This window comes from Triturus cristatus, chromosome 7, assembly GCF_964204655.1.
Source record: "Triturus cristatus chromosome 7, aTriCri1.1, whole genome shotgun sequence".
Taxonomy (NCBI): Eukaryota; Metazoa; Chordata; class Amphibia; order Caudata; family Salamandridae; genus Triturus; species Triturus cristatus.
In genome coordinates, this window is record NC_140590.1 from 240,172,099 (window position 1) to 240,198,174 (window position 26,076).

The 26,076-nt window shown below is 43.5% G+C and overlaps 1 protein-coding gene across 1 annotated transcript in view; it reads left to right on the forward strand.

Annotated features, from left to right (window-relative positions):
- The first annotated feature begins 1,176 nt into the window (after positions 1-1,176).
- The window catches only part of LOC146809307 (alpha-tectorin-like), a 150,676-nt gene continuing 125,776 nt past the window's right edge, over positions 1,177-26,076 (forward strand). Inside the window, exon 1 of the mRNA XM_085614853.1 lies at positions 1,177-1,337. Within this exon, the coding sequence (XP_085470979.1) occupies positions 1,177-1,337 (161 nt within the window). The remainder of the gene's footprint in view (positions 1,338-26,076) is intronic.

A 26,076-nucleotide genomic window follows, 5' to 3' on the forward strand; every position in this document is an offset into this window, starting at 1 on the left:
AGACCCCGAAATATCATGCCTGAAAGCACCAATCCAGTAATTAGTACCATACTATGAAGTCATAGTACAAAAAAAGTTAGCAGACTTACATTTTTGCGGGCTGCTGCGGTTTGGCAACTTCTAAGCACTTTGGAGAACCATGATTTGCCACTGCTGCCGCCAAACTGCTTTAGGGTGGGTGCTCTCCATGCTTGTGGCCGCACATAAATAACCAAACTAAGATCAACTGCTCAAAGAAAAATACAGACCGCGTGCCGCCTTTCCAGCAGCTCCCTCCATGCAGAAGCAATACCGCCTGCTACAAGTGGTGGAGAGCCGGCTGAGACTGCAGGGGTCTTGAGGCTCTCCCTGTGGTCCCCATGCTGTACACTGGGTGCCCAGGGCATCTAGAAACCCAGGATCTGGGGTTCTCAAAGCAATAATTGCCCCGGGGAAGGGGCCACATAGCACCCCTCCTCTATGGTATTATGATAGGCCCCTGGGGATGAGGTCCCGGGGACCAAAGTCAACCTGTGGAGTGGGGCTGTGCTGCCCCTCCCCATTCTCTTGTGGCCAGGGATGGGTGTCACACAGCCCCCCTCTTACACTGAATTATGTTAGGCCCCTGTTTGCTTGTGACCTGAAGCGATGAGCATTAATTACACATTATTTGCGATAATCTTTATTAATCTTACCGAGAGTCTGCCATTATTTAGGTAACTAGATAGTTAAATAGTACTATTATTACTATCAACTTCTCAACTAATGGTCCATCGACCAGAGGAAAGAGAGCTGATATACAGGTTCAGTCAGGCCCGGACTGGCCGTTCCGGGCACCGGGCAATCCCCCGGTAGGCTGGGTGGGGTGGGGGGCGGTTTTATGACAGGGGGCCGGTTCTGTTGCTGGGGGCCGATTTGGCCATGTCGGACCGACCGTGCAAAGTAAAATCAAACATAACATTGCATTACGCACAACTCTCCGTGACGTGAGCAGTGACCTGCCGGCCGATTTTAATTTCATTTAGGCAGCAGCAGGCAGAAAACGATACCGGACTCATTATAATTTATATAAAAAAACACCTGACCATGTGATCATTGATCATTATGAGTGACGTAGACGTGCGCAGCGCGCAGATGTCACCCCCTCCGCGTCTGCGCGCCGTGGTTTTAGTTAGTTTTGGGGTCTGCTGCCTGGTAATGCTCATGCGCATTTGGCTTGCGCATTTAATAGTGCGCGTGACTCTGAGGCAAGGACGAGGTCGAGGAGGCGAGGCAGGCATCTCAGAGGCCAGGGCGGGACTGGGAAAGAGCGAGGCACCCCATAATTGTATTCCCCCTATCTGGACTGCCGCCAGCAGGTGAGTCTATTTACGAAAGAACTGGACACCGTTCAGTCGTGTAACTTGCATGCAATCCTTAAATCCTCCTGCTCCTGGCCTGATCTGATTCATCCGCGGTGGTGGCCGGAGCCTAGGCCCTTGCCCCTTAGGCCCCTTTTGTTTTTAATTCTTTCTTGCCTGGTCGCAAGTTCCGTCACGTGGCGCTGTCTGTTGAACTTGAGAGTCACAACCAGGCGACCGTGGTTCCCAATGCCACGGTGGCACTGTCTGTCGGGACCAGGGCGGGCCGGCCAGAAGTTGAATTATCATGGCTGCGTGCTCATATTATTGAAACACCGCGCGCTGGCTCGGTTTTGTGCAGGCCCAGGGCATTGTGACGTGGGAGATTGGAGGGGTTTAAAGAGAGTGAATTGTGTGCCAGTTGTCGAGCTCTATTAACTGATAATTAACTCCTCAGTATTGAATGCATACAATAAGCAGGGCTGTACATTTGTGGTCTCCTACGCCCAACAATTTGAACTCCTCCATATTCAACATTTAAAATGTAGTCTAAACATATAAATGATCCGTGGATTTGCAGAAGCCACATCAGGTGATAGCTTCATAACTTGTTTGCTACTAGTGATAAATGCTCATGGAAATACTAGGCTCCTCTGCGCTAGTAACTCGGTTTCAGAACCTAATGTAGCATTCTGCAAATACTGAAAACAACTTTTATGGATGCTTCCACCCGCCGTGTTGATAACATATACATTAAAGGCGGGCTGGTTTTGTCGTCAAATATTGTTAATGAAAATGTGCTCTTAACTTCCCGATGTTGGCTGCTCTATAGAAACGGATGCCGGTGTGATCTGGGACTACAGTCCTTATATACAGCAGGCTGGTGCTGGAGCTAGTCTGTGACCTCAACAAAAGGAGCGTTTTCTCTATTCTCAGATAAAACTGCATCATACTACTGATTCTTTATTGATGAGGGGGAGGTCACCTTTTTGTCCAGCTGGTATTGCCTTTGTTTAGAGGTAAGGATTGGAGCTTCGGCAGAAGGAGTGGATTATGTTGGCAGGACCGCCTCGCCATCACATAGAATTATCCCGTCTTCCAGCAGCACTTGCACTTGACATCGGCACGCTAACATTGAAAATTGCTGTTCCTCTTGACCTTGCTGTAGTGTAATGACGCTCATTTGCACATGACTTACATACTAATCGGCGAACAGGTGATAGGTATTTTAATGTGCGGGGGGTGTTCCTCCTTGATTCCGCCTGCAACAGCAGAAAAATTGCGTTGGTGGCCGGAGAGACCAGCCTCTGAAATTACAGTGCACTGTGGTTAAACATCTGTGGAGTGTGGACTTTGTGTTAGACAGTTCTGGGAAACCTAAATTGCTATTTAAAAAAATCTCCAAAATAGATGAATTAAAGCTGACAGATTAAATGCAAAAACATGATTCGTTTGGTTCAGCATTCTGCCTTCAGTTCTTCCACTGAGCACTTCCACTGTGAGAGAATGGACACGTTTGTCAGGCCCAGCCCACAAACTCGATCTAAGCAAAGGTTTTAATCAACGCCTCCATTTTGCCTCCATCCCTTTACTAGAAACAAGTTTCACACAGATGTGGCACTCCTCGTTTTATGACCTGTCCTCCTGAATTACTGAACCTGGAAAAGCAAAAGGGGCCTAAGGGGCAAGGGTCTAGGCCCGGCCCGGGAATCGGACGGGACCCGGTCCGGTCTTGGACCTCAGAGGGGGTGATGGCTAAGTTTGCGCTGACGGCCGCGAACATTTTCACGTTCTGCCTGAATTCAGTTGTGCCGCAGTCTACCCTACAACAGTGGGTCATTGAGGATGGGAAAGAGAGTCGAAGGAAGAGGAAACAAGAGGAATAAGTGAGAGAAGGAATGGAATCAAGTAATGGGGTGAAAGGCAGGAGCAACAAGGGTAAGGGAGGGAGGAATGAGAGAGCATTAACCAGGATAGGAATTGAGTAAAGAATCGTAGGTGATCATGGAGACTTGGTAGGGAAGAGAGAAAGGGAAAAGAAAGGAACACAATGGAATGAGAGGGGAGATTATATTTAGAACATGGGTTAGAAAAAAGGAGAGACAAGGAGGATAAGAACTGAAAGGACAAGAGAGCAGAGGAAATAGAGAGGAAAATCAAATGGCCAAAAAGGTTTAAGAATGGAGAATTTGACATCTGAGTAAAAAGCGTAGAAGGCAGGATTAGGAAAACGAGTAGCAAGGGAAAGAAAGGTAACTGGAAGAATGCCCTTTCTGGGAAAGAACACGTTTTAAAAAAAGCATAATAAACAGCTAGATGAAGATTATTGAATCTGGCTGAAAGTACTTGAACAAGAGTGAATGTGAAGAAGCCAGGGGCATCTCATAGATAGGAAATGTGTTTAATAGCCAGAGTAGTGGAGTCAGAACATCCTATTATATCTGAGCTAAACTTGCAGTTGCAGTTTAGGGAGTTAGTGATCTTGTTGTAACTGGTGCTACTCAGTGAGACACTAGATGCCACCCCCAGTGTATTTATTCAAATGCAAACAGGAAATAAGATGTATACTTTCTAACGCATGCAATCAGAATAATGGTAATCAGAATAATGGTAATGAAATTGTTCATAAAATGTCAAATTCATACTATGAAATTCATTTTTCTTTTTAATTTTAGTTCAGTTCGACAAGTGTTATCCACACTGAAGTTGCGACCATAGTTGTTTTTAACATCTCATTGTACAACCTCATGACATTTAAGACAACAGCCAACACATGTTTCGCAAAAGTGTAAAACCGCTTTCTCAGGGCTCTTTCTCTCATTTTGGAAAAGTTATTATTTCCATCTATTTATCACATATTGTGTTCCAAATTAAAAAAATATCAATGTATCTTGTTAGGACGGTTTATTCTGTTTTATTTATTCGTTAAGTGTTTTTCTTGCCCAGCATTTACTACAATACCTCTTTCTTCACAATGCATGCACCAGATTTACCTCACATGGTACTGCCTGTGCATATTATCTACCAAATAGAAGCAGTCTCTACTGTATCATACCTGTAATATAGCATGAGTTCCTTCCGACCTGCAGCATGCCTGCTGTTTGGTTTACCCCACTACTTACTAGCATTCATCGTAGCTTGCTGACTGTACAGTTCTACATGACCTGTGTGGCTACCCAAGGCCATCCCAGCCTACTGCCTGTGCAAATGCATTCTTGCCTGTCCTTGATGCGCCTCTTTCCATAGCTTAACACAGAGTCAATTAAAGCTATCTCTAGGCCAGACTTAAATAAGAAACACAGATGTGCCTGTGGTGTTGGAAGCCTGTCCACGTTTCTACCGAGCCCATAGCTTTTTCTGATATCCTTGGAAACCAGTCATCATCTTCACAAGGAGCACAATGGAGGACATGTTTTTTCCTAGACTGTAAACAAAGCAATCCCCTCTTGCCAACCAGACCTGTTCTACCATTGGTTGGTTTAATGGTCTCTGGTTAGTTGGGGTTTTGCATGGCCCCAGTTCGAAACCCTCACAGTGCGAACTCAATGCGCGCCCTTTCCACGTCTGATAATGAGCTCACTGATGGTGTGATGAACATGGAGGATTTTCCTTGCTTGGAACAAATGTGTGCATAGGCCGTGCGATTATAATATATGATGGTGCACTGTTTGTATTTTGAACCTGCGAGGGCTTTATCTTGGATATACTGTGATAAAGCTGTTGGGCCAAACTCTTACAATGTTCTTCGCATGCATCTTTGTCCTCTCATCAAAGCTCATCCATCCATCCATATATCCATCCATTTAAATTGGATTACTCTCTGTAGTCCTCTCCGGGTTCTTTTGAGATTCAAAAGGCTGCGCACATGCGATGCACATTTAAAGCACAATCCCTGTCATAAAGTGTCCAACAAGTTGTCACACAAGTGAACTGTCACATAAGTGGCGTGCCCTTGAGGACAACCTATGCTTCATGTTCACGGTTTAGCTAAATGGTTGGTGGGGTCTGTAACTATTTGCTGATGATACTATGGCAGAGGGATATGCCAATTATGAACTCTTCAAAGTAAATGGACATACGGATCTGCTAATCTGCTTCACATAACACTCAGAATACTTGAAAAGAACTTTAAAGAATATGCATCCGTAAACTCTCTCCTGTGTTAAACGTTCAAAATTATACTGGGACGTCATGGGGAGATGCTCTTCAAGGATGGTGAGCTGTAGCACTAGTCTTCCTCAGGCCTCCCTTGTGAAGTGTTTTTTAGATACATATTGTTCATACTGACTGCTGAGACATGGTTAGATAAGTCCTTGTCGGCCTAAGATTTCTCCAAATTAAATGCAGGTTTGATCTGCTTTATTACATCAAAAGCCATTTTTCGAGAGCAAAGTTGAAAGCTGGAGGAGGTGCGAAAAACAGAGAAGGTTTGCAAAGAGAGAAAGGATGAAATTGCAAGAGTGAGATAAAAGAGGAGGTGGTGTTTGGTAGTTGATTACGGAGGCATGAGGTGGATTTAGGACTATGCAGCCTTGGTAAGCAGCGTGCTGACATTCAATGGCACTGGTCGCAGGTTTTTCAGGAGAACATTGGGCACCGGCACTCATTTGTTTACAAATTAAGCACTGACTATAAGTACATTAACTTTTTTCACTTTTGAGAAACTTTAATGCTGTCAGCTATTCACCGTTTACAGAATCTCCACTCATGCACACAACAGCAAAGAACTCTTCAACATCATCAAGGAGTTTGCCCAACCGACCAGCGAGTCCACCGACATCCCTCCCTCACAAGACCTCTGCGACAAACTCAGCACCTTTTTCCACCACAAAATCTAGAGCATCTACGACAACTTCGACGAGGACAACCGACACACTGAACCTTCACCAACCACCCCGACACCCTGAAGCCAGCGATCGACAACTGGACAGCCCTCACCACTGAAGACGATGAAGTCAATCCACTCCGGAGCCCCCACGGACCCCTGCCCCCACCACATTTTGAAGAGAGCCGCTGACACCATCGCACCCATGCTCTGCCACACCATGAACCGCTCCCTGGCAACCGCCTCCTTCCCTGATGACTGGACACAACTGAGATTAACCCCCTCCTGAAGAAACCCTTGGTGGACCCCACCGACCTCAAAAACTACAGACCCATCTCCCTGCTCCCGTTCCCAGCGAAAGTCATCGAGAAAGCCATCAACAGCCAACTCGCCACATACATCGAAGAGCACAACGTCCTCGACTCCTCCCAATCTGGCTTCAGAAAAAACCACAGAACAGAAACCGCCCTCCTGGCTGCAGCAGACGACATCCGTACCTTACTGGACAAAGGAGAAACAGCAGCCCTCGGCCTCCTCAACCTCTCAGCGGCATTCGACATAGTTTCTCACGCACCCTAATACTCAGACTCCACGACGCAGGTATCCAAGACAAGACCCTCAACTGTATCCGCTCCTTCCACTCCGGCAGAACGCAGCGAGTCAGACTCCCCCCTATCCTCTAGGACCCTACACCTGCTACCTGCGGAGTCCCCCAGGGGTCCTCCCTCAACCCTACGCTCTTCAACGTCTACATGGCTCCGTTCGCCCCATCAAACCTACAGACTCAACATTGTGTCATACACAGACGACACCCAACTCATCCTGTCCCTATCCAACAAACCCAATACCGCCAGACACAACTTTCGAGAAGGCATGGAAGCCGTCGCCAAATGGATGAAAAACAGCTGCTAACAACTAAACACCAATAAAATGGAAGTACTTATCATGGGCCCAAACCCCGACGCCTGGAACGATACCTGGTGGCACCCCCCCTCGAAAGCCCTCCCACCCCCACGGACCACGCATGCAACCTGGGAATCATCTTGGACTCAGAGCTCAAAATGGACCGCCAGATCAACTCCGTCCTCCGCCTCCTACGTAAGACCTTCAAATGGATCCCCCTTGAACACAGAAAGACCGTCACTCACGCCCTGATCACCAGCAGGCTCGACTATGGCAACACATTCTATGCTGGAATCAACAAAAACCTCACCCACAAGCTACAGAACATCCAAAACGCCGCCGCAAGACTGGTCCTCAACCTGCCAAGAAACTGCCACATCTCCCAGCACCTGCGCATACTCCACTGGCTCCCCATCGAAGCTAGAGTCGCCTTCAAGATTCTAACCCACGCTCACAAGGCCCTCCACGACTCCGGACCAGCATACCTGAACAGCCGACTCAAATTCCACGCACCCCAAAGGACCCTACAATCAGCCCAGCTCTCCTACGTTGTGGTCCCCCACACCAGAAAGACCAGATCAGGAGGCAGCTCCTTCGCCTTACGCGCAGCCAGAGCCTGGACCTACCTTCCGCTCCACCTCAGACAGATAACATCGCTCCTCATCTTCGCAAGAAACCTCAAAACCTGGCTCTTTGACAGACCCCCTCCTTGATGGACTGGAACCTGTGCCCCCCCAGCGCCTTGAGACCCTTACGATTGAGTAGTCGCGCTTAACAAACACCTGATTGATTGAATGATTGATTGTTTATAAGTGTAACGTTACTAAAAAAATGCAGACTTACATGTCTCCATCCCCTAAAATAGGTGCGCCGTCAGTAAAACGTCAAATATGACAGTAAAGTTACTACTAGTAATGATTTTCCAAACGTCTTTGATGTTCCGCACACTTAATGGAGATCTCTGCAATAGGGGCGGAGATCTCCCTATAGTAAAGTATAGAAAAAGGTTTAAAAGTTGATTAAACCTGTAAAAACATAGAAAAATATTTTATGGCAAATGTTGATGTTGATTTATTGTATATATTTAATTTAAATATATAACAATACACGAAAAACAGTATTAATAGCTTAATTCTAAATCCAAATTTTGATTATTTTGAATATTTTAAAACAATTAATTTTCTGAAATTTAAATTTCAAAAACCCCACCTAAAGTATAGAAACAGTTATATTAATATGTATTACAAATTATTAAAGGTGATGTATAAAACTAATTAAAAGTAATCGATTTTTCATTTAAATATTGTTATATTCACTCATTAATTGAAAAAGGGTTAACTAAACATGTAAATAGAACATATGAATTATCTTTTAGTTTTAGACAATTTGTTTACCATCAATTACAATTGGTTTTTATTTAAAAAAAAAAAAAAAAAAAAAAATTGGTTTTTATTTTTAAACAGTTTAAATAATGTAATTTATATTAACATTGTTTCCTAAGGATTTTGGTTTTAAGTCGTTTCTTCCTCTGGAAGGGTCTTGCAGTTCCATGTGTTGTGCTGGACTTACTCTAGCTCTGAGCTGGAGCAGGTACTTCTGTTTTGGCGCCTTTCCAGCTGTCGTCACTATAGAAGAGGCGTTTCCTTTTTGTGGTTGAGCGCATGTCCCTCACTAAACGCATCACTAACCCTCCCCATAACCCTATTTGCCCCTCCGTTTACCTATTTTCCAGCAATTGCTATTTCCCTCCCACTTATACTACTAACATGTATGCATATGTGTGCTGAGATCTCTGCAGTGAGGGTGGAGATCTCTGCACATAAAAGATAGGATAGATGGAGAAGATCTCTGAACGTTGGTATGTAATTTGCGCTTTGTAGCCTGTTAATAGTACTACTGTAGTACTATTAAACATACTACAAAAGACAATTTGTTCAAGGGTCCATGGTGTCTGGCTCCATCTAGTGGTCTACTTGCACACCTTGCCTTCTTTTCGCAACAGCCTTGCGTGCAACTAGAAATCTATGAATACCTGTTGATGAAAGAGAGTGGGGCACTGGAAAGGATGGAGTCACCCGGGGTCGCAGCAGCAACTCCTGGCTTGCATCATGCAGCCCCTGGCAGTGCTTTTGTGACCTCTGGTCGCTGGAGTGGCAAAGGCAGTGCCAAGAGCAGACTGTAAGCAGTCCTTTGATGAGCTCTGTCTACTTTTTTGCATCACCCACAGGGAGTTGAAAGAGCTGTTGACACTCTTATTATTAAATAAAAAGGACGCAATTAAAAAAGAAACATTTACTGCCATATTTTATTATTGTGACTACATGAAAAAATTATATGTCAGAATGGATTCTCCTGTACAAATACAACTTTTTTATTTCTTTTTTCTCCACTAGAGAAATATTTTCCCCATTGAGAAATCCCTTCCTTTTCAGCCCCATTAGATTTGGAAGGGACTCATTCCCCTTTTCACCCTGGAAAGGGATTTACACCAGCATTTGACCAGAGTAAACATATGACTCTTTCCATGAGTTTGTCAATGCCCAAAAACGTGACAAGATGTAGATGTTCACAAACTTCCACGGCAAACCACACCTTGGAATGCCATGGAAAGCCCTGAATCCCACACTGAGTAGGGATTGTGGATGCAGAAAATTTGCACTGGTAGAGATACTCTGCACTCACAAAAGGGCTTGAGTCTGCCAAGAATCTCTTTGTGAATTTCTTGCAGGTTTAAGTAACTTACGTTTACAACCAAATTTAATTTTGTTTCTTGACCCAATGGTCCTAATGATTTAATAGGAACGGATATGACTACTATTATTTTTTTTAAATCTTTTTTGGCTCCTCAGTTTGTGATAGAAATAATTTGTGTTCCAAGCATTGTTCTGTGTTTTGTGGCACTGCATCCCCTTCAAACAAGTACCTCATGTTTCATGTAAGATGAAGATAAATTAGCAATATTCCACGAGCAAAAAATGCCAACATCTTAATTAATATACAGGTGAATGAATGAATGAATATCAGCTTTATAAATCGCGAACTTAGCCCAGGGGCGTCAAGACGCTGCGGAAAGAGGTCAGGAGACCGAGGTGCACATATGTACAAGGCTTACCGAGTTGAAAGAGTGAAAAGCCAGGTCTTCAAGGCTTTACGGAAGAGAGAATGAGATTCCAGAGCCGAGATTGAGAGAGGAAGAGAGTTCCAAAGCTTAGCCGCAGCCAAAGAGAAGACTCTGTACCCCCCATCTAGCTTTCCAAAAACCTGGAACTATCAGCAAGTTCTTGCTAGCTGATCTTAACTGCTTGGTGGGCACATGTCTCCGAAATAGTTTTTTAATGCCTTTTGACCTTGTATTGTAGAAAGCCTTATGAACAAGGCAGAGGGCTTTCAATACAATTATCCGACCAAGCGGAAGCCAATGCAGATTACTGATAGTGGCCGAGACTGAGTGATATTTGGGAAAACCCATCAGCAGCCTGGCAGCAGCCTTCTGCAGTAGCTGAAGTCGATGCACAAGCCCCTTATTAATACCCAGATAAAGGGCATTACAGTAGTCTAATCTAGACAACACAAGGGCCACAACTGCCCGTTTTTGGGAGGAAAAGGAAAGACATTTGGAGATCTTTCTGAGAATCCTTATTATCCAGGCACTTGCAGGTCCCGGGGGTTCATTGGCATGGTCAGAGGGTGTGGATGCGGGTCGTAGATCTGATGACCACCAGGAGCCGTTCCATGGGTTGCTGTTATTGCCGAATATCAGGACTTCCATCTTGTCTGTGTTCAGCCTCAGGCAGTTGTTCTTCATCGAGTCGGCAACACTGGTCATGCATTTGTGGATCTCCAGGAGGAGAAAAGGTCCATTTCAGAGCCGCCATCTTGGGACAATTTGTGTTCTAGTGGTTGGCGGGCCATTGTATTTAATGAGCCTGCCAACGCAGACGAGCAGCGGAGATAGGAAAGGCTGACAGTTCTCCCCGCTTTCTAATTCACGCTTAGTGCATGCCTATACCTTAAGCTCCTGTAATAGCATTGGGGAAACCGAATTGAATCCTAAATGTGTGGAAAGATTACTGTTCACTTGAATTTGACTGTTTACTTGAATTTGAATTAATTACTTGAATTTGACTTAAATGTGGTAAACGATTACTGCTTACCGGAATTTGAACTCTCACGAAGCCCACGGTCGCGGACATAGTCACACTGCACTCTCACTTTCCTCCCTCTCCTCCCCTTCCATCAGGAGAAAAGGCCCATTTCAGAGCCACCATCTTGGGACAGGTTGCTCTGCAGTGGTTGGCATGGCATAGTATTTAATGAGCCTGCCAACGCGGACGCACGAAGTGGGCGCTTGCAGCGGTTGTGCCGCCGGCAAGCCTGTCTGTGCCTGTCCACGTCCAGAACGCGGCCAGCCTTGCTGCCCAAAAGCACCCAGGCATTGCATCTTCTTCAAGATTGCTAAAAAGCTTTGACACAAGGAAAAAATGTGATTGCCAATTACCACCGGATAAGATTAATGGCACTCTCTCCTGTAGGAAATGTAGAACCAAGCTTTCCTTCATAGATATATGCCCTAAAATCACAGGCATGAAAGTCTTAACACTTAGCAGCTCTCAAATTAATGCACGATCACTTTGCAAGCACTCACATGATATCAGAGAATTGATCACCAGGCTACCGTCCACCCGGCCCTAGTGCTATTTTTCTAGAATCACTAGGAGATATCCTAAGCCACTTTCTCCTCAGGTACGCTAATTTTACCCTCCTAGGATACCTCATTCTCCACCTAGAATGCAGAAATGAGCCAGGAGTGGACAACTTTTTTAAGATTATAGAATCACTTGGAATGCACCAACTAGTCGAAGCCCTGACACACCAGGCGGGTCATACACTGGATGGAGTCTGTTCCAACTCCACCTCGCTAATGGTCGACACCCCTATCCCTCAGATATGGTCAGACCACAAACTTATCCCCCTTAGCATCAAGATGCCAGTTGCGAAACACCCTGCTAAGCAAATACCCTCCCCTTACTCAAGGCGCAAGTGGTCACAATTAGCTACCAATCCAAAGTTGCCCATTATTGCTCATACTTACACCCCTGTATTAATCGGCAAAATTCTGGAAGACTCACAACTCTTCCATAATTAGATGCCCTCAATAAGCAATGAGTTAGCCCCACTGGAACAACCTAATAAGAAAGTTAAAGCCAAAACCCACCAAGCTCCTTGGTACACGCCCACCTTAGCTCAACTACATCTCCAATGTAAACAACTGGAACGCAAGTAGAGAAGAGCTTATGACCCAGCAGACCAAAACGCCTTTAAAATAAGCAGGAGACAATACCATACACACATTAAATCAGCTAAAACAGAGTACTACTCAAACAATATTTCCGAGGCACATCAAAATCAGAAGACTATTTTCTCAATTGTAAAGTCCTTTACCGACCCTAAAACATTGAGTAGAGCAATCCCCCATCACAGACCCTATATGACCGGATCTCGACCTTTTCGAGGAAAAAATCCAGAATATTCAAAAAGACTTCTTCACAATCCCTACACAAAATCTGGACTTTGACTTAGAGCCTGACCCCACTCGCACCAGTCCCTTTCTCCAAGTCTTTGAAACAGTCTCGCTCAAGCAGACACATGGATCAATTGCTGCCTGTAAATCAGGCTCCCCCCTTGATGCTTGCCCTCTCATGATCCACCACCAAATCATAAATATTGTTAATCTGGTGATTAACCAGATAGTCAACTCCTCGTTTACTACATGCACAGTCCCAGATGAATGAACATTGGCCATAGTGAAACCACTGAGAAAAAACCAAAATATAGACTCAACAAATCTCTCAAATCTCTGACCGATGTCGCTGCTACCTGTATTGGGTAAAATCACAGAAAGACTGGTGAATAGAGAACTCTCCAACTTCCTTGAAACCGCCAAGATCCTTCACCCACAGCAATCAGGCTTCCGCCCCAAGCAGTCAGCAGAATCTGCGCTTTTGGAAATAGCGGACACATTAAAATCTACTGCAGACAAAGGCAGGAAGGCAGTTTTGATTTTACTCGATCTGTCAGCCGCATTTGATACTGATCCAGCGCGAGACTGGGAGGGGTAAAATTTACAGATCTTCCCTGTCGCAGACCTGTCGTCACACTAACTCATTCACACACACATTCATTGGTGGGGTCCATAACAGCAACTCTCATAGGTTCTCTCACGAATCTGCACACAGGGGGAATGATGCGCTGGACATGTGGGGGGGTACCTTATTAAGAAAAATTATTTACAGAATATACATTTGCATCATCACCTATAGGATCCTAACCTTAACATCAAGGCACTCCAACACTTGGTCGATGGACCAATCAGTTGGACTGGTTGATGGTGATTTAGAACCAGCTAAAACACATTTTAAGACTCAGAATCTTTTATTCTCTTTAACGAAAAACCACAAAGTCATGATTCTCTGTTAATCAATATTTGTTTATCTAAATCTAGTTTTCAATTAATATTAGCATTTGTTTCATCGAAAATTTTAGAGTTTCTAGATCAATTAATTCAAATCACCGGACATTATATTTACCTATTCTTGCTATCTGGATTTTCTCTAATTCATTGGCTCTGCATAACCAAATTAGCCGTTAATTTGTCCAAATAAGGCAGGCCAAAGCTTTAAGTCCGAAAGTTCTTTGCTCAGCACGTTACAGTCCCAAAGATCTCCATAGGACCAGAAATCGTGCAAGCATCTGTCATCGCCAGCATAGACGTCAGGAAATGGAACAATCCGAAACAACACCAACTAACTCCTCCCTATTCTACTACTCTTTTTATAATACATTTCGGGATAACATGAAACATTTTTAGGCGGAGAAAGTCTATGATTGGCTGATCGAAAACGTCCGATTTTACTTATTAAAGTTCTCATGGATTTTGCTGTTTCACTTCCGTCGATGACATAGTCCTTATGTTACAAGGTTTTTAGGTTTGCCTGTATGATCCAATTGTTCATTTTAAACCGGTTTTTACTGTCCGGGGGTTTGGCAGTCCATCAAGATCCTATCCTTGACCGAGGATATTGGGTGCTTGGGTCTTTAGGAAGTTCACGGAGCCATCCGAGTCTGCGCAGTAGGTGTCGCGCTCACGAGACGGTGGCCACTTCTGAACTCGATTTTCGACTCCATTTTGTGGTAGGCCCAAATGGTAACTAACAAACACAAAAGAATAATTAATACAAAGAAATGATGAATCTAATGTTATACCCTCACTAATCCCTTTATGTATTAGTATTTTCCTAGCATATAGCGACATTTAAAGCGATAATATTTACCTTTAGGATCCAATCAGGAATGCAAACGTTCACATAAGCAACATAAATCATGCAATATCTAATTACCACATTTACTACTATTAATATGCATACGTATTTTAGTTATTTGAGTTATTCAGCCATGCAAATAGCAATTTCCCATGTGCAATTTGTGTATGCAAAAGATTGATTTAGAATGTCACACCACAAAATTAAATCAGTAAGTTATATAGTTAGTCTTTGCATGCAAAATAGAGGAGGTATACAACATTTTGCTCTACCTGCTCCATCAGTAACATGTGCCATACCAATGGTCAGGTAATCGATAATAAACTTTGTTCCCGCAGATAAAATATAATCCAGGAAATACCGGATCATTTCCTCCTTTAAATCCCCATCCACCCATGATTCTATAAGTATCATGGCAGTCACTTGCACCTATGAAGTAATTATCATACACAGTTTGATTTCTTCTAATAGACAATTTCCCTTTCTGGGGCCAATCTAAAGCCATAGCTGGACTAGTTTATCCTTTCAAATGTTTTTTTCTTTCAACATCCCAGACTGTCTTTTCTTCTTTTCTCTCAGGTATCTTCTTTTTCATTTTTATCCTCCTTTCTTCTACCATATCTGGAAAAGTATTTTATTCCTTCTTCAAACTACAAGTGAGATTATTTCTAAATACTGATTCTAAAGTTAATTCTCTAGTTTCCAGAAAAAAATCACCTAACACTTTACCAGGTTTTACTCTATTTAGTTCAGGAACTACTGGTACTTGTGAAAAAATGTTATCTACATCAGAAAAATTATATTCGAATTTCCCTGTTTTATAAACAAACTTGCTAATACACTACATGTTATTCCATATGTCACTGGAAGGTGGTGGTAGGTCACTCCCTCAGATACTGATGCAGGCAACTGCATGCACACATAGCAATCTCTCACATCCATCGTTTTTACATATTCATACAATAATTTTGAAAAAACATTGTTAGAAAAATCAGTTAGGGACCTATCTTTATGTAAATACATTCTATCTATTCCTCTAGTTGGATTAATATCATGAATCTTTTCTATATCAGTTCTATTTTCAGTATGACCTTCTATTGTCTCAAATGTTACTTTAAATGATACTATTAAATCTAACACACTCCACAGAAGCATTAATAATCCTTCACAACAGCAACACACCTTGCACCATCTTTGAAGGAACACACATGTAGATTTTCTACTTTCTGTGTTTGCCATTTCATAAAATGATCAGTGTCTTTTGACTTAGCCTCGTCCACACACAACTAGTTTAGTCTAAACCCAAGGCTCTAGGCGCCTACTTGGTTCTTTTCGGATATGTCTCTTTTTCGGTATTTTTCAAAATTCTCTTCTGGAACACCTTTGTTTCCTCAATTTGGCATTTGATTGTCTTTCACCTTGCCCTCAAAATCTTGATCCAGAATTTCCTGAACATCCGTCTCTTCTCCGATGTCGGACAAGATAACTCTCAGGATTTCCGATTCTTCTTCTTCCTCAACCACGTCTGGTATAGTCACACCTAGATCCCCTTGGCTGTCTGCTTCCTCTTGTACTTCAGGAAGGGCCACATATGACCATTCTGGTGACTTATACTTCTGGTTAGGCTTTCTTCTTTCCTCTGATGGTGTCTGTTCAACGTCTTTTGATTTCTCTTGGCTAGACACCTCATTCACTTGTTCAGCTCTAGATGACTTTACTCGTGTCAGTCGGTATCTTAATCTCTTTATCTTGTTTGGCCAAACTTCCTCCTTCGCTGGCCTTTTCAACTTATTTCCCTTTTCACTTCGCTCAGTTCTCCATGCTCTTTTTCTCAGAACTCGACCTTCCGGTACTTCGTCGTCACTGTCGTCAGATTCAGTTCCACCTCATCTCTTTCTTTCAGTAGTCTTCCTTTCCACCACTTCCTTTTTCTTATCTACTTCTGTCCCTCCTCGTGTTTCTTCCACACAATCTTCCTGCTGACTAACTGTCCCTTCTTCTACCTGGATGTATGGTTTCCCTACACCTCCTCGGGGGTCTTCCGCAACAATCTTTCCCTCTCTCTCTGTATCTGGTACCTCACCATCTACCTCTGTGATTTCAGGTGGAATTTCTCTTGTTTTTTCATGTGGAGCTTTTTATCAATAATTTCTTTGATGGTCTCTTCACTGTTTTCGTTTACACTGTCATGTACTTGTGCTGGTTCAGTGTCTGACTCTGAGCTAGTGTCAGAAATTTGCAATCTCCTTCTTAATGGTAGATTCTCTGGTGCTATAACTGGACTTGGCTCTGACTCCCCCCTTTCAGGAGTTGGTCTTGCTCTTGTTTCTTCTGTATCTGACTCAGAACTGGTTTCAGATTCTTCAAAGTATTCTTCTTCACTGTTATCCACTGAATTTAGAATTCGCAAGGTATGCATGAATCCAATTCTTCACTCCTGCACATTTCACAGCTGTCGTTGTGGTCAGGATCACCTGACGTGGTTTACCTCACCTTGGGACCAGACAGTTTCTTCTTCTATGTACTTTCATTCTTACCCAATCACCTGGGCTTAGATCATGAGCTGGCTTCTTTCCAAGAGTGGTTGCATCCGATCCAACCTGATGAAACACAGAATGAATGGAATCAGCCAATCCCTTGCAATAATCCAACACCATGTCATCAGATATAGGCAATAGTTTGTTGACAGGAATGAAAACATGTCTCATTGCCCTCCCCATCACTATCTCATGAGGACTCAATCCAGTGTTCCTATCAGGAATAGATCTAATAGTCATGAGTACTACAGGCAAGACATCAGGCCATTTCAAACCTGTGGCTAAACACATTTTTCCCAATCTGTTTTTAATGGTGCCATTTACTTGTTCCACCACGCCAGAATCCTCTGGGCGATAGACACAATGCAGTTTCTGTTGTACATTCAATGCTTCACAAATCAGTTTCATGATTTCATTATGAAAATGCTTTCCTCTATCTGATTCAATTGTGACTGGAAAACCAAATCTGGGAATGAACTCTCTCAATAGTAGCATTGCTACAGTAATTCCATCACTTCTAGTTGGGTATGCTTCCACCCATCGAGAAAACAAACAGACTACCACTAGAACATACCTCAACCTATTGCAGGGGGGCATTTCAATGAAGTCAATCTGCATTCTTGTGAAAGGCCCTCCTTCTCGTCCTATCGTTCCTAGACTTACCACTGTTTTTCTTCCAGGATTGTAGTGCTGACATATGAGGCATCTTTGACATAGGCTCTCAGCTACAAGTATAAATCTTGCATTATACCATGTCTGTTTGAAAAGTCTGATCATAGCATCTCTCCCTACATGTGCTTGTCCATGATACATCCGTACCATGGTAGAAACCATGCTATCAGGCATGACTGGTCTTCCATCCCGATAAACCCACACGTGATTTGTTTCCCGTGGTGCACATCCTGCTTTTACCCATTGTCTTCTTTCCTCATCTCCTGCTTCTTCCAGCAACTGCCTCACTTCTTCCCATGTATTCACAGTGTTAGTAAACAGCAAGGGACATAAATTCCTTTCTTTTTCCCTACCACGATTCACAGAGTTCTGATTTTGTGCACAATATTGTGCCATGTCATTAGCAAACTCGTTCCCCGCTGATATATAATCAGCAGACTTCGAGTGTGCAGGACATTTTACTACTGCCAATTGCTTAGGCAGCTCTATCGCCTCTAGCAACTTTCCAACCACTTCAGCATTCCTTATAGGAGTTCCACTCGATGTCAAAAATCCTCTTTGGGACCAAATTTGCCCAAAGTCATGCACCACACCAAAACCATACCGACTATTGGTGATCACAGTCACTCTCAGATTCTTTCCCAACTTGCAGGCTCTAGTTAATGCAAATAGTTCAGCAACCTGGGCCGATTTCACTTCTTTCAGACAAGATGCCTCCAGTACCGCTGCTACAGTACATACTGCGTATGTTATGTTATGTTATCTTCAATTTATACAGCGCACAACTCCTCGAAAGTGTCCCGGCGCCAGCTACGGAAAAGAGAAAGAAGAAATGCACACCAATCAAACTAAAAAAGCAAAGTTTTTAACTTTTTTTTTAAACAAAAGAGGGTCCTGGGTAGCCCGAAGAGCTAAGGGCAACACATTCCAGGCGAGACCCGCTTTAAGGACAAAGGAGTTCCCCTCCAGTCTTTGGCGATTAAACCTGGGGGTCTGAACCAAAAGCTGAGCAGACGAACGCAGCTGTCTCCCTGGTGTGTAAAAGGCAAACCTCTTATGCAAGTAGAAAGGACCCAGACCATAAAGGGCCTGGTGGGCAATGGATAGCATTTTGAATTTCAAACGAGATTCGACTGGGAGCCAGTGCAAGGAGCGCAGAAGAGTGCGAACACTAAGCCTTGGACACAAGCCGAGAAGAAGCCTGGCCGCCGAGTTTTTAACAACTTGCAATTTCTTAACTAAAAGTCCTGGACTGCCAACCAAGAGAGCGTTGGCATAGTCCAAACGGGATAAAATAAGGGCACGGACCACAGTTTCTTTAGCCTTACCTGGCAAAAGGGGAAGAAACTTCCGCAAGGTTTTAAGAGTGCCAAAACAAGCACCGGTCAGCTTCTTCACCTGAGTTGCAAAATTCAAGTTTTCCTCGAACCAGACGCCAAGATTTTTTACGGCGCCTTTACTAGTAGTTGGTCGAGGAAAACCCAGTGGCCAAAGCCTATCGCTAAACTCAGATGAAAAGGACCCATAGAAGAGAACTCAAGAATTGCCTTCATTGCATTTCAATTGGGCATTCGCCAGCCAGTGAAAGACTGACGACAAGCAATGTTGCGCAGCCGCAACCGAATCATCTTCCCTATTCCAACAAAATAGGATCTGAGTATCGTCTGCATAGGCCATCACTCTGGCCCCTAATGACAAGTGACTCCGCAAGATACACCAGCGGAGTCATATAGATGTTAAATAACAAGGGGCTAAGGGATGACCCCTGCGGCACACCCGTAGTCACCTGCAGTGGCACGGAGGCGCATGGGGAAATCCATACCTGCTGTGACCGACCCTCCAAAAAAGACTTAAGCCACTACAAAGCTGAGACAGCGATGCCTATTTTTGAAAGACGATCAAGGAGCAAAGAATGGGGCACGGTGTCGAAAGCAGCCGAGAGATCTAACATCACCAAGGCTGCTTTCCCACCGGCATCCAAACAATGCCGGATCGCCTCCGTCACCTCAAGCAGCGCTGACTCAGTGCTATAAGAAGCACGGAAACTGGATTGTGCCGGGTGAAACAAACCTGAGATCTCGACATAGTTAGTCAGTTGAGACGTAACCACCCTCTCACAAACTTTCGACAGACTAGGCAAGAGTGAGATAGGGCAGTAATTCTCAGGTAGAAGAGGGTCAAGGGATGTCTTCTTAAGGAGGGAAAGAATCAGCGCCTGCTTCCAAGAAAGCGGAACATGCGCTTCAAGCAGCGATTTATTAATCATATGATTAACTTCTGAATTAATAGTATCTGCCACACCAGACAGCAGTCTGGCAGTGCATGGGTCTTTAGGTGATCCCGACTTTAATGCCCTAAGAATCTTAAGAGAGCCAGGAAGATCGAAAGGTCTAAACGCAGAAAAAGAGGAAACCGGTTTTTCCCTTGGCCTCACCACCATGGCACCACTATTCTTCCTAGGGGAAGTCAAAAACGTCTCTTGGATGCTAACTATTTTATCCCTGAAAAAGTTTGCCAGGGAGTGACACCAGGTCTCCGAGGAAGGTGTCACTACCACTTGGGCACTAGGAGTCAAGAAATTCTGTACAATAGCAAACATTTATTTTGAGTTGTTGTTTGCCCTCTCAATGCGGTCAGAGTAGTGCTGCCCTTTGGCCTCTCCGATGGCTGTATAGTACCGTTTTTGTTTAGTTCTAAGGGCACATTTAGCAATGGAACAGTAACCACTGGAGCACCAGGCTCTCTCCAGTAATTTACACGCATGTTTTAAATTCCTCAGCTCGGGGGTAAACCAAGGCTTAGAGGGGGACTCTCTCCTCATCCTTCGTTGACGTGGTACAGACAAAATCTCAATCGAACTTGTGATCCAGTCGGCGAACTGGGACACATTATCCTCCAGGTCACCCTGAAAGGAGGGCCGGGAGGCTGCCAGAGAGCTACTAAGCTGCCCAGGGTCCATTTTCCTAGCGACTGGAGGACGATGATGGTTGGCAGTGCTTAAAGGATGTTTAATATCCCAAGAAAAAAATATGGGGAAATGACCTGACCAAGCGACTGGCCTTGGCTTCACCACTAAGATAGGAAAAGTGGAGCAAATGATATCCAAAGTGTGCCCACCCAAATGGGTGGGATCCATAACCCATTGAAAAAGGTTAGAAAAATTGAGGGAATCCAAAAATGCTGCACAGTCAGTCAGCTCCGCGTGATCAAGATGGAGATTAATGTCACCAAGAAGCACATACTTCGAGAAACGCAGAGCACGCTCAGCCAGTGCATCCCCACAGGTCTCCAGGAAAGCCCTGGTTGACCCAGGCGGTCGATAAATCAAGGACCCCCCCCCCCAAGTAAAATGGGCCGATAGTTGCAAGCGAAAATCCAAGACCTCACAGTCTCCCCAAAGAGTGGATGTTTCGCTGAGAAGAGACCAGCAATCCCTATACAAAATGGCCAGGCCCCCACTTCTGCCTACAGGGTGGTCCACCCGTAAGACTTTAAAGCCGGCTGGGGTCGCCAAGGCCACGATAGGATTAGAAATGGCATCAAGCCAAGTCTCGGTGATAAACAAAAGGTCTAAACCATTATCAGTAATCAAATCAGCCACATCCACATAGTGATTTTTAAAGGTCTAGCATTAAGGAGGCAGGCACTAATGATCCCAGGTTTAACTAAATCAACAGGCCTATCAATCGACGGGGGCTCCGATGTTAACAGAAACCCACAGTCCCCACAAACATAGTTCCTTGTAGACCCTCCCCACTTGCCACTATGTGGCGGGCAGGGACTAGGTCTAAGCGATTTCAATAATTCACCGGAAAAGTGAATAACATTTCTAGCCCCAGAGTTTAGACCGGCAGATTGGCTCGCCCTGCGCGCTGGCTTAGCACTGACGGGCGCAGACTGGCTTGCCTTAGGCGCGCCTTCGGCACGCCAACGGCGCACCCGCTGCGCGTTCGACCAGACGCCATTTAAATAGGGTGTGGCTAAAGCCGGCATGCAGCGTGAAACAACTGGGACGCTGACCGTGAGCAGCGCGGGTCCTGTCCAATATGGCCGCTGTCCCTCAAGACCTCCCACGAAAGCACCAGAGAGGCGAGTAGTGTAAACTCTATTTGTTTAATAACTAAAGGAGTCTCGCAAGTGAGATCAATCCTGCAATTCCATAACTTTAAAAAAAAAATTCTTAGGTACTACAATTTCAGAATAAAAAGAGCACAATTTCCCCCAATTCCCTCTATTAGACAAGTAAAATGCTTTTTCAATAAAAAAGATGTGCAAAAAACAAATTGCCTTTTTCCAAGCGCAGCGCGACCGGACTAACCCGCTTAAATAGGGTTTGCCTAATGCCGGCGTGCAGCGTGCAACAACTGGGACGCTAACCGTGAGCAGCGCGGGTCCCGTTCAAGATGGCCGCTATCCCTCAAGACCTCCCACGAAAGCACCAGAGAGGCGAGTAGTGTAAACCCTATTTGTTTGATAACTAAAGGAGTCTCGCAAGTGAGATCAATCCTGCAATTCCATAACTTTAAAAAAAAAATTCTGAGGTACTACAATTTCAGAATAAAAAGAGCACAATTTCCCGCAATTACCTCTATTAGACAAGTAAAATGCTTTTCCAATAAAAAAGATGTGCAAAAAACAAATTGCCTTTTTCCAAGTATGCGGCACTCAAATTTCCTTCATCCGTTCTCAAGCATGACCCATCCACAAACATCACATAGTCACTTTCTGTCAAAGGTACGTCTTTTATATCAGGGTGTGGCTTAGTACCAAACTCAAGCACTTCCAAACAATCATGATCCACATCATCCCTGACTTCCACATTCTCAGCATCAGGTAACAGCGTTGAGGGGTTCACATTCAGACATCTCACAAGGCTCACATTTGTTGCACCTAATATGACTTTCTCATATTTAGTTAGACGACTATGTGTCATAAACTGAGTGCAGCTCTTAGTTAAAAGGATCGCCACATCATGAGGCACAAACACTCTCACAGGATATCCCAACACAATTCCTTCACTCTGTTCCAGACTCTTACAAGTTGCTGCTACAGCTTTCAAACAACCAGGCAATGCCACAACTACAGGATCTAGTATTGCTGAAAAATATGCCATTGGTCCCCTAAATTTTCTATGTTTCTGTTCAAGTACAGAAAGTGCACATCCATTCCTTTCGCTGCCATAGAGCTCAAATTCTTTCTCATAGTCAGGCATGCCAAGAGCTGGGGCTTCACACAAACCATCTCTCAATTGTTTAAAAGCCTTTAACTCTTCTTTATTTAATTCAATGGGGTCTTTTACATCACTCTTTGTTAAGCGTACCAGAGGTTTTGCAATCAATGAAAAATTACTAATCCACTGACGGCAATATCCAACCATTCCAAGAAATATTCTCACCTCTCTCTGAGTCATTGGGGCTCTCATTCCTTTGATTATCCTGATTCTGTCTGCAGTCAATTTTCTTAGCCCTTTTTCAATTTTATGGCCTAAATACTGTACTTCCTTTTGACAGAATTGTAGTTTTGATGGGGATACTTTAAGTCCTCCATCTGCTAAATGATTTAGCAATGCAACAGTATCCACTACACAAGCTTCTCGAGTTCTCGATGCCACAAGTAGGTCATCGATATATTGGACCAGTACCGAACTTTCGGGCATTTTTAAATCTTCTAGGGACTTTTTCAGGATCTGATTAAATATCGATGGGCTTTCTGTATATCCCTGTGGGATTCGGCACCATGCCAAAGTTTGTTCGCTGAACCAAAATGCAAAAATCTGTTGGCTATCAGGGTGCAATGGAATTGAAAAGAAAGCATGACACAAATCAATCACTGTGTACCATTCTGCATCATGAGGAATCTGATATAAAATCACAGAAGGATTTGGTACAATGGGACAACATGATACAACAATTTTATTCACTTTTCTAAGGTCTTGTACTATTCTGAAAGTTCCATTAGGCTTTTTCAGACCCATAATTGGCGAATTACACGGACTGCTCATTATTTCCCTCAATATACCTTGTTCAATCATTCTGTCTGTTATAGGAGTAACTCCTGCAATTATTTCGGGTGTCAATTTGTACTGTGGAATATTTGCTTAACTTAGTCCTTCCTTTACAGAAATTTTCCCACATCTTCTCCCGTGAAATCCCATACCTCAGTTTTCACTGTTTTCTTCAATTCCTGAGGCAATTCTTCGGGGTCAAATACAGCAAATGACTCAGTAATTTCAGGTTCCACATCAGCTATAGTCATTTTGTACAGTACATCCTCATCAGGAGTCTCAAAAGCTATGCCATCAGGAGTACAGAAGATTGTGCAGTTCATTTTGCACAGTAAGTCCCTTCCTAACAAATTTACAGGGCTTGTATTGCACACGACAAAACGGTGCATTTCAGAAAATTTCCCTATTTTGACCTTGACTGGTTCAGTAAGATATGTTTTTATCTGTCTGTTGGATACTCCAACTACTTGGATTGTCTCATCTGAGAGAGGAAGATTTTTGACATCAGCTGATCTAACAGTTGAACGAGTAGCACCAGTATCTACTAGGAAAGTAATGTTTTCGTCATTTACCTTTCCATCCACTAAAGGGCCTGTCTGGTCTACTTCCATAGTTGCGCCAAATACGCACTCTTCTTCCTCTCCTCGGCACCGTCAATAACTCTCTTCTGACTCACTCTCATCACGTTGTAGCCAATACTGCGAAACAGCACTACAGCGCGGCAGCTTAGTTACCTGTTTTTCGTTGTAGAATCCTGTCTCATTACTGTATTTCTGAGGATTTACGCTCTGTGGTAAAGGCAGTTTTGGCACCTGACACTGTTGGGCAATAACCTGCTGCTGTCGCTGCGGTTGAAAACTCACCTCATTCTGCACCTGTGGATTCAATGATACAATATCGCCATTAGCACTTATGGGAAATTTACACTCGGTTCTCCAATGCCCTATCTGTCCGCAGTTATGACTGGCCACTTCTTTTTGGCTTCTTCTATACTAATCTGTCCTTTCCCTTTCCCAATATTGGGCTTTTGTTTCATGCAAATACCATTTATTTGTTCAATCAGTTGGGCTTCCTGTCTTTCTGCCACTTTTATTGAGCCTACATGACTTTTTCTTTTAACTTACGTTGCTTGGCTTCAATCTCATCGCTAAAATATTTTGCATGTCTCAATACTTCATCTATCTTTTTATTTTGCCAATCCACTGTATGTTGTTTAATCATTTCACTTACTTCAGGACGCAACCCATACACAAATCGATATACAAAATGACTCAAATCCTTCTCACTCAAATTTTCATCACTGCTTCATTGTTTAAAAGCCAATAATAATCTTTCATTATAGGCATGTACAGATTATTTTACTTCTTGGTGAGTCCTATCAATCTTTACCCAATCAGTTTATTTTGGAGGCACTTTATTTTTCAGGAAGGTAACTACCTGTTCATATTTTCTCATTACTTCTGGATCAGGAGCACCTGTTTTTGGATCCCTAGGGTATTCTTGAGTAGGCAAACCTATTGTAATTTTACATTCTTCCCATAGATCTGCTGGCACAATTATGTCAAATAAACTGTTCAAATCAATCCATAATACTTTTGATAATTTTACAAACCTGTCTACCTGCCTGTACCACTTAACCGGCTTCTCGCACAAGCGAGGAAAGTCATTGGTGAATGATAAAATGTCCTGTCTAGTCCAAGGGGCATGCATATAGCCTCCTCCTGGAATCTCCCTCATGGGACATTCAGTTACCACCTTTTCTTTTTCTCTTACTGGGAAAGCTGCGAACGTTTTGTCTGTTGTATCGTCCCGTTTTCGAAACCACCTACATTTCCATTTATCTACGTTGCCCCATTTTCTCAGTAAAACAATTAGCTCTTTAATTTGAGTTATTCTTCCTGCTGTATTCAGATTCTCAATGTCCTTTTCAGCAAAGTCTACTCTGTATGGTTTTTGTAATGATTTTATTTTTTCAAAATCGATACCCATTTCACTTGCTACTTCTTCCAATTTTTCATGTAAATTTCTTGCTCTCTGTGTTATACTTTTGCATAGACACATTGGTTCCTCATCCTGATATGCTTTTAATTTTTCTGTGGGAATAGAGTTCCTACTATTAATTCTTCTAAGACTATTTTTAATTTTGCCACATCTAAAGGTCGAGGTTCAGCATCTTTTTGCCGTAAGCTCCTTAAGCATTCGCTTAGTTCTTCGGAAGTAGGACCTACAGGATTTGGTTCATTTCTTGTTTGTTCTAAACTCTTTGGTGTCCCTGGTACAGATTCTGTCGTCATTATTGATTTCTTCGCCAGGCTCTGATTTACTATCAAATTTTTAGGAGTACTTAATCCAGAAGTTCCTGCCACTTGTCCCCACGGATTTTCTCTTGAATCTCTATTTTCCATTTCGGTTTGTTTATTACTGTTATAAGGGATCGTTAGACAATGTTCACTATCCTTCTGTTTATCAAAAATAGGCATCACTGGTCTTATTGTTA